Genomic DNA, 13,353 nt, shown 5'->3' on the forward strand with positions numbered 1-13,353 from the left:
TACATTATTCTTAAAAAACAACACACGAACTGCAAAAAACACTTCATTGTCACAATATCTTTATTTTTTTCTTTTTAATTTTTTTTAAGGAAATGCACTCTGAAACTGTGCAGAATGTTTCAGGGTAGTGTTCTGTTTTATGTTACAAAAGACCCTTTCAATATAAAAAAGCATTACAATAGAGAATACAAGATAAATTAGCTCTAGCTTTCTAACAAAAAGAACATTTAGAAATTTAAAATAGATTCCAACATTTACTTCACAAGTGGCCCATTTTTCCAGGCACTTGTAACAGTGACAATAGCAGACAGTGGGAAGGACTGTGTGGATCTGCATTCACAAAATTTAACCACAAATCCAACACGAAGCTCTCCAATGCAAGTCCCATGAGCACTCTGCAAGATTCCAGCACCTCCCATTCATTGCTATGAGCCTTGTGCAGGAGAACAGCATGCTGCATTGTGTTTCCTCTCTCATATGATTATACCAGAAAAAGTGCCTCAGCTATTACAACATTGGAAACTCACTCTGACAGGCACCCTGACCCTCTCAATCAGCCAAATTTGACTTACTTGGAAACCAGTTCCATTTGTTTAAACAGAATTCCTTCCAAACTAATTTATTCAAGACTGTGGCCTAAAACGCCAGCCCTGAATTCATTTTATGTAACTAAGTTTTCCTGGAGTAAATAGGAGCTTATTCCATTTATGTTTGAGGTTGGGGGTGGTGTGGGGTGAGAGTTCTATTCCTGTCTCAAACCTGTTAGCAAATAAAATCAGGAAGAGAGTTATGTTTATCTTGGGTAAGAATCTCGAAAGGAACTTGATGTTCCTTTAATGGTATGTGCATTTCTTTTTTTAAAAATGGGGAGAGGATGGTTTCTTGATTTTGGAAACTCATGGGAAAGATGCTATCCTGAAATATATCCCTCACTTCTATCACCCTGCAATGGTTTATTTTCATTGACAGAGGAGATGGGTTTTTGGATTCTGAGAGCCAAATTAGACACTGTGGCTGTCGGGCCAACCCGTGGGTGCTGATGCCATTTTAGAGGAAAATTTAGTCATTTAAAAATTTAGTCATTCCTGGTTGGGCCCACAGTTCAGCAGCACCATACAATCTTACCTCCCCCCAACCCTTTTTGAGTGCTGTGGAGACAGTTGTGGGGCCTGTTTTGGCACTTAAAGGGTGCAGTGGAAAGCAATCATATGGTGTCACTGCACCACAGGGGGGCTCTTACAGCAATTTTTAAACAGCTAAATTTTCCTCTATATTCGTATGTCCCTCCACGTGTATGCAAGGACTGGTTTCCATATAGAATTGGAAATAATCAACAGGCTTAAGATAATGGGCTTTTGTCAATCCAGTTGCTTCTCTTCCTTGCTCTTCAGCTGTGTATCCCTGAGCCCTATTGCATTTTAATTGCATCTTTTCACAGGAGAGATTGTCAAGGAACATACAAACATTTCACTCAGTGTTTGAAGTCATTCACTAGGCAATGGTCTAAGATACTGATCTTTTAATCCTTTCATTATTGCTTGCATAAATTGTAACTGTGGCTTAATACTTCATTCATAACCTTGTTTCTCTGATGAACACTCATTAGTGTTCCTTGCAAGCTTGCTCCTAAGTTTTCACAGAACCCCAGTGTATGTACCATCACCATGTTTTTCTACTCTAGCAGTAGCCTATTATGTCTCCTTGGTGCAGCTTATAGCGTGTTTCTTTTTCAGTTTGCACCTCTATCTAGCTATCTTTCCAAATGGTATCCTTTGGAATTTCTGGCAACAAAGATTTGCTCTCTACACTGGGAAACCATTAGTTTGAGAACTTCAGTTCTCCCTTTCCCTTTTAAGCAAGGGCCTGTTTTCTAAAGTTGGCTTCTAGCAACTGAATTGGATGTATTGTGCGTAGCTGAAACCACAATTTGGCACCTGGAGAGGGGGGAAAGATTCTGGTAAGGATATGTTAGCACATTTGATTCCACTTAGTAATTCCCACAATTCATGAAGCACCTAAGTGGGAATTGCTCAGAACAGAAGAATTGGCAGAAGCTCCACAGACGGAACTGTAGCACAACTGTAAAAGTTGTGACTGCAATTGGGGAGGTTTTTTCCACACAGCTGAAAGGCACACTGAAACATGAAGACAAGCTAATCAATGGCTACCAAAAGGCCAGGCTATGAAACACATCTTGCACATAACATTGTGGTGACAAAACATTCAGAAGCTTAAAAATTAAACAAATCCGCCCCCCTCAAAAGGGAAGCAGCACTAGCTATTTTAAAGAACACTTTTTGTAAAGATGAGGGGGTCAGCAGTCAGACTGCTGTGGTCTTTTCCCTCTCACAGAACACTGAATAGAAAACTCATTGTCACAATTTAAGAAAAGGTATGTATTAAACTTCTGATTTCACTTCACCCCTTTTCTGGATTTAAGAAGGGTGCCTCCCCCCTCCCAACACATCATCCTTAACTTCTCCTGTAGGACTCCAGAAAAGGCATTCTCATTCCCACTGATTGAAGAATCTTCTGGACGTTGAAACTGATGGTTTCCTGCTCATCTTTGTTGATGGGCTTGTAAGTCAGTGTCAAAACTACTCCCCCCCCCAGTTGTTTAAAACTGGCCTTATCGCAATGCTTTGGCTGAGCAGTTTGTTAGGAGGCTGAATTCTGATCTAGTGTATTTCAGGGTGTGGTCCTCTTCCTCGCCAGTTGGTAGTTCACTATCTTGAAAGACATATGAATCCCATACAACAACCTGCTTCAGTGGGGACCATCAGAATTTGCTTCCTCCTTGCTTTGGAGGCTCTCTAGTGCAACCCATTCTCTGTGGCTTCTGATGAATGACTGCCCTGGGAGAAGGCAATGCAGTGCACAGCACCTCAAAGTTCCAGCCCCTGAAGTACAATCCTTTTGGTCATTCATATATTACAAACCTTTCTTTTTCATTTTGTTAACCAAAAAATAAAGTTTATCTTGCATTTTTCCTTTCTTCAAAGCATCTGGTTTGAAATAATTCTCAGCTAATTTTGGAATGCTTTTTACTGGATTCCCCGAAAGAGGCACATAGCAAAGATCATGGCAAACAGCTGTGAAGGAATCAGAAATAAAGCAAAAATAGTTACAACCGAAAAAGTTGGCCAGTCTTAATTATGGTCTGGTACAAATGAAGTTCACAAAAATAAGTTCAGAACAAAGATGGCAGAAAGGTGCAGAAACAAACTGACCTAATGTATTTCAAGCAAAAAAAAAAACAATTTATCCAGGGCATTCTGTATGAATTACAAAATATTCTATATCCATAAATGTTATAAGCTGTATACTTTTAAATACAGAACAGAATTCCACTGATGATGAAATACTTTTTTGATTAAAACAAATTGGCCTCATTGTTGAACAAGTCTGTTTCTCTTAATTATGCCAGTTTTGTGAATTCCACCCAATAGTAATTTTGAACTTCTCAAAAAACCCGAAGTTTCTATAATTTTACTAAAGATTTTCTCTCATTGCAAATAACTCTTTCTAACCACATCCATCTTAGTGACTTTGTAGTGGCTGCCCTGTCAGTCTGTTGCAGCAAAAAATAAACAAAAATTCAATAGAATTGTCAACACAAGATTTTAGTCTAGCATAAGCTTTTGTGGACTAGAACCCACTTCCTCAGATACAATGTAATGCATCCTCATTTTATATAATTACATTTTACTCTGTACTTTTACAGTCCCTTAGACTCTTTGTTCATACCTCATACTTAGGGCTTTTTTTCAGCTGGAACACTGTGGAACACCATTCCAGTGCCTCTTGAAAATACTAGGCAACACTACCTTTTATTCCCCCCCCCAGTCTGATTCTACAAAGAGAATGCTTACAGTCTGTAGTACACTGTGGAATGGAGAGACGTCGAAAAACGAGTCAACAGACCGTATAGAACAGCTTCAATTGTATTTGTTAGAGGCACAGTGTAGTACACTGTGGACTACATTTCCCAGAAAGCTTGGCACGCATATTGACACCCCACCTAGGGCAGTGGAGCGAGTTGGCTGTGTTGTCCGCAATTGGCAGTTGCCCTTATGTGGAAGAAGCTGCTTGCTTCGCCACAGGGGGTGAGCAGATGCCGACCCAGGAAGAGCTCTAGAGTAGGGATTAGGAAAGTGGGGTGTTGCGGGTACTGATCAGGGTTTAATTTCCATGTGTATGTGCCAATTGGAAGTCACTGTTGGAAGCCTGTGTTCTTGTTTAAGGTCTGGTTGTGCTGAGAACGTGTACATACTTCCTGCTGTTTTGTTGCTTCCCAAGTTGCATATATGAATGCAGGCAGAGGTTAAGTCCCTCGAGCCAGATCAATCATTTTCTCTCTCTCCAGTTAAATGAATTTCTCATTGAATCTCTCATCCTTCTGAATGAGGGTGATAAACAATTTTAATACATTTTTTAAAAAATACACACCTTTTTATTATGTAATAATATTAGACCGGAGTAACTCTGCTTAGGATTTCACTGTTAGAGCAGGGGGGGAAATACAAAGACCAGTGTGTCATGAGCAAATGTGTGATTGTTTTCTGCTGGTTGTGCACAGCCCTCATATCTGTCACCCACAATTGGGGGGGGGGGTGATAGATAGTACTCCCCTCATTAAGCCTCTGTTAAAAGGACAGGATATTTTTCTTCAGGCCTGTTGGCAACTCTGACTGGAATTGGGCATTCCCCATTCAAGCAAGCGGTAGTTTACTGTCAGAAAGAGCTCGACGACCAGTCTTTGAAAGAGCTGTGAAAATGTGAATAGAAAATCCTCACTTCGCCTATAAACATGCATTGAAATGGTGGGGGAGCTATCATGTGGAAGACCCCGCCCATGGGGTCAGAGACAAGCAGATTCCAGTCCATGAAAACTGATGCTGGAATAAAATCTTGTAGTCTTTAAGGAGTGATCAGTCTCCTGTTTATTTCTATCCGTCCTGGTTTCCAGTCCTTAATAAGTGACATTTTTCTCCTCTGTCTCCACCACTTCCACCCTTTCTCAGTCTCTCTACTCAGCCCAAGCTTTACATCTTCTGCCCAACTAGGTGCTTCTTTATTCAGCTCCAGCCTTTGTATCTTCTGTCTGTTGACTCAAGCAAACTCATTGGAGATTAAATGAATTCATGATTTGAATTTGGTTATGCTAATCTTCAAGGTCATGCTCCAATCAATAGCTACAAGTAGTCTATGCTTATAGTTATGCTACTCCTACTTTGCATCTTTTTGATATTTGGGAATTTAGAATGCTGTCACAATATTCAAGCTTGTACAAACGTTTAAAACCTACTAGAGAACCAAATTATTGAACATCTCTGACCAGCTTTCAAAATAAAGAGCTAAAAAGAAAAGTGATGGCTTTGTTTTCATAATTTCTAATCCTTTCATTCCAGATAACCATTCACACTGATCCAGAGGAGTTAGCCGTGTTAGTCTGTAGTAGCAAAATCAAAAAGAGTCCAGTAGCACCTTTTAAGACTAACCAATTTTATTTTATTGTAGCATAAGCTTTCGAGAATCAAGTTCTCTTCATCAGATGCCTGATCCGAACTGGTTGGATCAGGCATCTGATGAAGAGAACTTGATTCTCGAAAGCTTATGCTACAATAAAATAAAATTGGTTAGTCTTAAAGGTGCTACTGGACTCTTTTTGATCATTCACACTGAGTGTTCAAAGTATACTAGAGCTATTGCTAATGCCATACCAAAACACCAGAGGGCAGTGCAAGATCATTTCCCCTGCTGTCTGTGTAAATTCTCTCACTTTGCAATCTGTGGACAATATACAAAATTTCAGCATGTACTGGGAATCTACAGAGACACATTCATCACATAGCAATTAGCATACCTCAATGGCTAAAACGCCAATGGCAAGTGCTCCTGCAAGGTACACGTATGTTTCAAAGGAGTTCAGAATCACAGTGTAGCAACCCTAGAAGGAAAGAAAATATTGCCATGAAGTAAGAGTTCACTAAAGGACAGTGTTCATTTTGTACCTTCCAAGAGGTATCATCTCCCTATAGGATCACTCATCTACATTTTATAAGCTTCCTTCATCAGTCAGTTCCTCTGTTCTCCCTTTGCTTTTGTTCTTCCTGTAAAGCAGAACTGTTTGCAGGATGTTACTATAAAGGGAAATTCCCTTTCATCAACTGCAGGAACTAAACACCACCCTTGAAAACTATCTGGGATCACAGATACCATAGATTGCTAGACGTTTTTGTTCAGTGCAGTGTAATTTTATTTATTTATTGTTATTTATAGTTCACCATTCTTTCTGAGACTCAAGGTGGATTACATAAGTCTATGGTCCCTATCTCTTTGAGAACACCTTCCTACGATACAGCCCTCCTATCTGAGTAAAAAAGCCCTTTTGAATAATTCAGTTTTACATCATTTGCAGAAAGCCAGGAGAGTGGGGGCTCTCCTAACTCCTCAGGCAGGCTGTTCCACAGAGTAGGGGCCACCACAGAGAATGCTCATGTATGGGCAGCTGTTGATTTTGACAATGTGCAGAGTGGCACCTGCAAGAGATCCTGTTCAGAAGAGTGAAGCTGCTGTGCAGGAACACAGGGAAAGAGGCAGTTCTGTTGGTATGCTGGACCAAGGCTGTGAAGAGCTTTGTATGTGATAGCCAATACCTTGAACTGAGCATGGTAACTGATAGGTAGCCAATGCAGTGACTGCAGGGTGGGAGTGATATTCTTGCTCCTGCTCGCTCCTGATAACAACTGAGCCACTGCGTTTTGCACCAACTAGTGTCTTCTAGTTAACTTAGGCAGGAGACCTATATAAAGTGCATTACAATCGTTAAGTCTTGGTGTTACCATGGCATGGATTCAGATGGCCAGATCAGCCATATCGAGGTAGGAAGCCATCTTCCAGAGTGAGGTTGTAGAAAGCATTTTTGCAGCTGCCTTAACTTGCTTTTCTAGTAGAAGCTCTGGATCCAGTATAACCCCTAGGCTCTTAACTGAGTCTGCAAGGTTCAGACAAACTCCATCAAAAGTGGGGAGCATAATATCCTTCAAAATCTCTGCTTTCCCAATGAGCATCACTCCCAACTTGTCTGGGTTTCATTTCAATTTGTTCATTTTCAGCCATTTGACCACAGCTGTCAGGCAGTGATCCAAGACTTCTACTGCATCCTGTGGGGACTTGGATAGTGAGATACAGAGTTGGGTGTTATCTGCATATTGATGACATTCCACTCCATAGCTGCAAATGAGTTCTAAAAGCTTTACATAGATGATGAATAACATGAGAGATAAGACTGTGCCCTGCAGAACCCTGCAAGATAATTCCCATTCTGGAGATAGCTGATCTTTTGAGTCCATTCCATGAGAAATTATTTAAACCAGTCCAACACACATTGTTTGATGCCCACTTCTGTTTCTAAATGCCTCAACAGGATGGTATGGTCTACTGTGTCAACAGCTGCAGATAGATCCAGGAGGAGCAATAAGGAAGCATGCCCTTCCTATTCAGACAAAGATCATCCACTAAAGCTAACAGAGCCATCTATGTCCCATGACCTGGTCTGAATCCAGACTGAAAACAGTCCAGAGCACTAGAGTGATCCAAGAAGACCTGGAGTTGGTCAGCTACTGTTGTCTCAATCACTTTGCCCAGAAAGGGCAGATTAGAGACTGGGCAATAATTGGCCACATCATTTTTGTCATAAATATGGTTTTTTAATTAGCAAGCAGATAACTGCCTGTTTGAGCCGCCAGAGTAAGGTGTTCTGAGTTAGCAATTGATTTACAAGAAACCTTAGTGGTTCAATTATGTGATCCTTGATTTTTACAGCCAAGATGGGCACATTTCCAGTGTCAGGATCCTGGTAATATCTGTCATTGTAACTGGTTCATATGTGATCCAGATAGTGTATTAAGCATTTCTTCCATCTCGTCTGTATTACAGCTAGCATCCAGAGCATATTCATGCTATTTTACTGGTGAAAAACTTAGCAAAGGCCTCACAGCTAATTGTCTTGAGATTTTAAAGGTTCAGATTTAGGAGTTAGAAGATGTTGAGATACCTTAAACAATTGTGATGGTTGTGAACTAGCTGATGCAATGGTTGCTCATAAATAATGGTTTTTTGCCACTTTCTCTGCTTCATAGATCCTCCAAAGGGTTCTGTAGCATGCTCTATCAGTTTCCCCACAGGTTTTCCACCCGTGAAAGAGAAAATTCTGCATGAGTTTATACAAAAAAGTCTTTTTTATCAGTTAAGACACTCCAAGACCTGTAAATACTACCTTTTCCATCTGACAAACTACACAATGGTCCCATTTGGATTGGTGTGCCTCTTTATTTTATTTGTTTGTTTATTAATTACCTGGCGGTTTTGGTATATTTCCTTCCCCATGAGACAGTTTTCCTTGCCAATAAACACTCCATCTCGGGACTGGATCTCCCGTCGACAGCAAGCTTCAGGAAATGCATTGTGTGAATACAGAAGCTGAAAACGTGGAGCAGATTTAAAATCTTCTGGACCGTTGACCCCACAGCAGCCAAACTTAGCACGTATGAAAGAAAATACAATTGTTAACATTGTCTTGTAATACTATGAGAGGTATCAGAGAGCCCTTGAAAATTACATGTAATTTGAGAAAAGTAGCAGGAAGGATATTTAGAAACCAGCCAGAGAAGCCCATTGACTATGGCACTGGCAAGTTGTGTGTATTCTGCAAACATATAAAAAGGACACAATTTGGTAATTAACGCAAAATTCAGCATGCTGAGAAACTCAGCTTTCATAAAAATGAAACCAATGGGCCTTGCAGCCCTTACGGCTGCAAAAGACAAGCATGAAAATGTATATCAAAATGTTCGAAGGGCTCAGAAGAGTTTCCAGTGCTCAGTGCCCTGCACAGTCTCTGGGTCTTCCATTTGAATAAATGCACAAAACAAGTAAACGTTGCTAATTAATTTCACTTGAATGATTTATGTATGTAGCATCATTTCTTGATAAAGAATTTGGGATGTCTTGGTAGAATATATGCAGCCCTGAATATGAGTGCTTATTTTTAAGATGGTTTCAATATACATAATTTCTATTCAAGTGAAACAATTTACAGGGAATGAGAGAAAATAGCAGATTTTTTTTAAAGTTAAACAAACGTATGTATCTTCCCTGTGTATTCTGGCACAGTCAGCTGTAATATACTCATTCTACCACTATTTAGGGATCAAAAATATTTAAAAATAAAGCTCTCCCCCGAAGTACTGAATATTAAGGCATTAAAGCCAACCCTCATGTTAATACATAATACAACTAAAATTAAACCACTGGAAATCCATTGTCACGAGCAAACTAAATATATGAAAAAGGCTTTCATGAGAAGGGACTGTGAACACAAGTCTCCAGGCTGCTGTACACTTACCCCCATTTGGACAGGGAAGCTGAACGTGAGCTGCATTTTAGATGCTGGTACTCACTGTGATCATGACGGAGTTCCAGGTGGAAGAGAAGATGTCAGACTCATTGTTCCCCTGATAGTGCTTCTTCAGTTCCTTGGTAAAGAACTCTCGGGTCAGCTACAACATACAAAATTAGACAAAAAAGAACAAAGTGATGGTAGATCTTCTTACTGCAGTGAGAAGCAGTGCTTGTATGTTGCTATTAGCACTTAGCAGGTAAGTCTTTTACTAGTTTAACATTTGCTGAATAAGTTGATGCCTGATTAACTAAATTAATACAAGACAGGAAAGAAAAGGCTCGAGTTGTGGCATGTTTGAAGGTTCCAAACTCCCTCCTTTTCCTACATTAGGTGTTCCCCCAAATCTTAGAACTTTGATGGATGCAATTTTATTTATGTATTTATATACATAACCCACCTTTCTTTTAAAACCTTCAGGACCCAAGTCATGTAACAATAATAAATACTTTAGAAAAATAATCATCTACTAAAATAATCATTAATCAGCTAATCTAGAACCCATGCCTCTAACTTTCAAGCTCTGACTTTCATAGCTCTGTTTTACTGCCCTACGGGTAGGCCCCTGCCTCACCCTTCCAGGAAGCTGTTCCAAAACAGCAGAGAACCAAGAGAAAAGTCTCAGCTGAGGTTGTAATGAGCACAGTACTTGAGGGGAGTGCTAGGAGACCCCGTGGTAAGGATCAAAATCCTGTACAGGTTCATATTGGTACAAACAATACTTCAAGTATGTAGTAGCAACTTTACTGTTCAGTTACAGAGTATTGAATTAAGACAAGAGGTAAACAGTTTATTTATTTACTGCATTTGTTTCCTGCCTTGTCTTCAAGGGAGACCCAAAGCAGCTTACATAGTTATCCTATCCATTTTATCCTTACAACAACCCTGTGAGGTAAGTTAGGCTGAGAGTATTTGAAGGACCCAAAGCCCCCCCAGTGAGCTTTCAAGGTAGAATGGAGATTTGAACCTGGGTCTCTCAGACTGTAGTCCTAACCACTATACCACATGGACTTTGGACCTCCACAGATATCCCTTTTAAACCCAATGATGGGTTTTAATAAATTACAACTTGAACATAGGCTTTTTTAGATGTGCAAAATCTCTGAGTCCAATAGCACCTTAAAGACCAGCTAGATCTCCAGGGTATGAGCTTTTGAGAGTCAAAAGTCCCTTCATCAGATACAAGGAGTGGGAAAAGGTAGCTTCTTAACACTCTAATTTGCAATACCCCTCCCACACTCTGCCTGGATTATTATAAAGACTCCTACCTTTTTCCTCATATGTGACAAAGGGAACATTGTCTCTTGAAATTAGGGGTGTGTGATCCAGTTCTAGGAATTGGGTAAAAAAGTGGGAATTTTGCCAACCTGGCTAAATTTGGCTTTCCTGAGTCAAATTTGAAAATCCTGGATGTGATCTGGATCCCAGATCAAAACTCCTCCCCATGTAAATATGGAAAACATGGTTGCAACATCTTGGCTGGCTGTTTCCATGTCTTCTCCTGCATTTTTTTCCAAGAGGGGAGGGAGAGGGAGGCAGAACCAGGAGGGAACGGGAGACTGAGGCAGGGAGAGGGGAGTGAGTGACCAATCCCTGCACTAGTTCTCCTTGTCTGCCTGGCTTCTGTGAGTGACACTGTTCAGTTGGCCTAAGTTGCAACTCTGTCCCTTGCTTCAGTTTGGTTTGGGTCGAATACTCTGTTTTTACATGATTCTCTGGCTTGGTGTTGGTCCCCTTGCTTCATTTTGGTTCTGGGGGGATTCCATTCCCTTACTTTACTTTGATCGTGTTTTGCTTTCTGTGGGTTGAACATGCATTTGGGAGTGTGCCTCTGGCCACTGGTTGTTTTGCCACTGTGTATTTCTGCCTGAGAAGCAACTTGGAAATATTTCCCCAGTAGGAAACAATGGAGAGTGGCTAAGGACACCTTCTTTGGAGCCCATAGAATTGGACTCCGGGGTCTCGTGTTTTTGAAACTTGGGGAGTCCTTAGGGGATAGTCAGGAGTAGGTTTCTGGCAAATTTGGTGAAGTTTGCTTGAAAAATGCCCCCCCCCCCCCGCCCCACTGGATATCCCTTGGATAGTTTTCCCCATAGGGAATAATGGCCAGATAAATCTGAAAATCTCTAATCTTGCTGAACCATGTCAAAGAATCTTTCTTGGATTCCAGGAATCTTGGATTTGGGGGGGGGGATCCCTGAAATCCAGATCTGAACATTCCAGAAGATTTTTTGGCTAACACTCCTACTTGAAAGTTCAAAACCTGGAAATCTAATTGATCTTTAAGGAGCTACTGGACTTTAGTCAACATGGCTACCCACCTGAAACTTTACTAGAAGTTGAATAAATAATACTATTCCCCCTTCTAAACCTTTGAAATTCTTGCAAGAAATCTCGAATTTTTGCCAAACCTCAGATGTGTACTAATAAAAGTATGAAAAATAGATGTGGTAAAATCTGTTTCTTTTAGCTATTTTCAGTAGAGAGGATAAGATTGTAAAGGAGTTAATATTTCCATAAGTTTTATAAATCCATCCTAGGCATGCATGTATGAAAGACATTCAAAGAGTTCTAATTCTAACCTGTTAAAAAAGGACGTGTTTACTTAGATGAAGCACATGGGAAAGGCACAGGGCTGCAGCTTCAGAACTGTATTATGAGACTTTTTGTATTTGACCTTCTCCCCACATTGTTTAAATAACAGCAAAGAAACCCCCACATGGCCATGAAAACTAAATTGACTGTCATATCTTCATTTTACTGCCTTGCCAGTTTTAAGGTCAGTAGTGATTCTTTTTCAAAGCACATCTGCTATGCCAACACCTTAAACCTATTAATAACATCTATTGTGAGTGACATTTCCTTATAAAAGAAGATTGACTTGTTAAAAATAAGTGCATATCATATATTAATTCAGGATTTATCCATATTCTTATAGTTAAATGAAAGTATTTCAAAAATCCCATAGGAGAGGGCTGAAAATGATAGATTTGTTAAATATCTGCAAATCAATAGAAACTTGTTAAATTTGTCAGTGCTACAACTTAGTTTCCTCTTCATAACAGATCTAACCACTTCTGCTCACTGAAAAGGCAGGAAGGAGCAATTCCGCCCCATTCCCCCCTCCACACTGCAGACTCTTGACTTGCATAGCTGTTACTCTACAGCAGTCCCACAACCCCAGGAATAAACTTTTCAGGAGCAGGAAATGGCGACTTATGGGGAGGGAATGATGGGAAGATTGACAACTGATAGCACCTTCTGCTGATATATTGTGGGATCCAGCCCAGAAGGTCATATTACACAATCAGTACATGATGTTTAGTAATTGTGTTAAGACACACACAAAAAAACTGATAAAGGAGCTACTATACGATGTTGAGAATGACTGCAGTGTAATAATATTGCTCAACAAATAATGCTAAGTGTGAAAAATTGTGTGATAAAAAGTAGCCCAGTTCCCCCGGCATTAGCGCCTAGTGTTATGGTTGATACAAATAATGTTGCCAAAATCAGTAATAACCTTATTTACTGTAATTAATTTGTCCAGTTCATAATCATCTGTATTATAAACAGAGCACCATTTCCTTAACAAGTTCTCCTCCAACTTGGAATATTAGATGATATTCTGAGGCTGCCTGGTCATTGTTCATCAGATCACTCTTGTTCTTTGCTGTAATTACATGACCAGACAACCCAACAGCCTTGTAATTGGAGAACGTCTCTATTTGGTTGCTTTCACATGTTGGATAATGCATTTTCAGTGCAAACTGACTGCTAAAGTGAATTGAAAGTGCATTATCTGATGTGTGCGAAAGCAGTCTCTGACTTCACCAAATGATTATTTCTTGCTAACGTTTTATGTGATTGTTGTCCCTCTTCCATATCTA

The 13,353-nt window shown here is 40.0% G+C and overlaps 1 protein-coding gene across 2 annotated transcripts in view; it reads right to left on the minus strand.

Moving 5' to 3' along the window:
• Nucleotides 1–42: 42 nt before the first annotated feature.
• The window catches only part of TSPAN18 (tetraspanin 18), a 271,285-nt gene continuing 257,974 nt past the window's right edge, over nucleotides 43–13,353 (minus strand). For both annotated transcript variants that reach the window (XM_054972549.1, XM_054972550.1), the window contains 4 exons: nucleotides 9,465–9,563; nucleotides 8,362–8,541; nucleotides 5,867–5,950; nucleotides 43–3,092 (listed from right to left, as the gene is read on the minus strand). In XM_054972549.1, the coding sequence (XP_054828524.1) occupies nucleotides 3,045–3,092; nucleotides 5,867–5,950; nucleotides 8,362–8,541; nucleotides 9,465–9,563 (411 nt within the window). In that variant the 3' untranslated portion in view covers nucleotides 43–3,044. The remainder of the gene's footprint in view (nucleotides 3,093–5,866; nucleotides 5,951–8,361; nucleotides 8,542–9,464; nucleotides 9,564–13,353) is intronic.

This window comes from Eublepharis macularius, chromosome 2 (assembly GCF_028583425.1).
Source record: "Eublepharis macularius isolate TG4126 chromosome 2, MPM_Emac_v1.0, whole genome shotgun sequence".
Taxonomy (NCBI): Eukaryota; Metazoa; Chordata; class Lepidosauria; order Squamata; family Eublepharidae; genus Eublepharis; species Eublepharis macularius.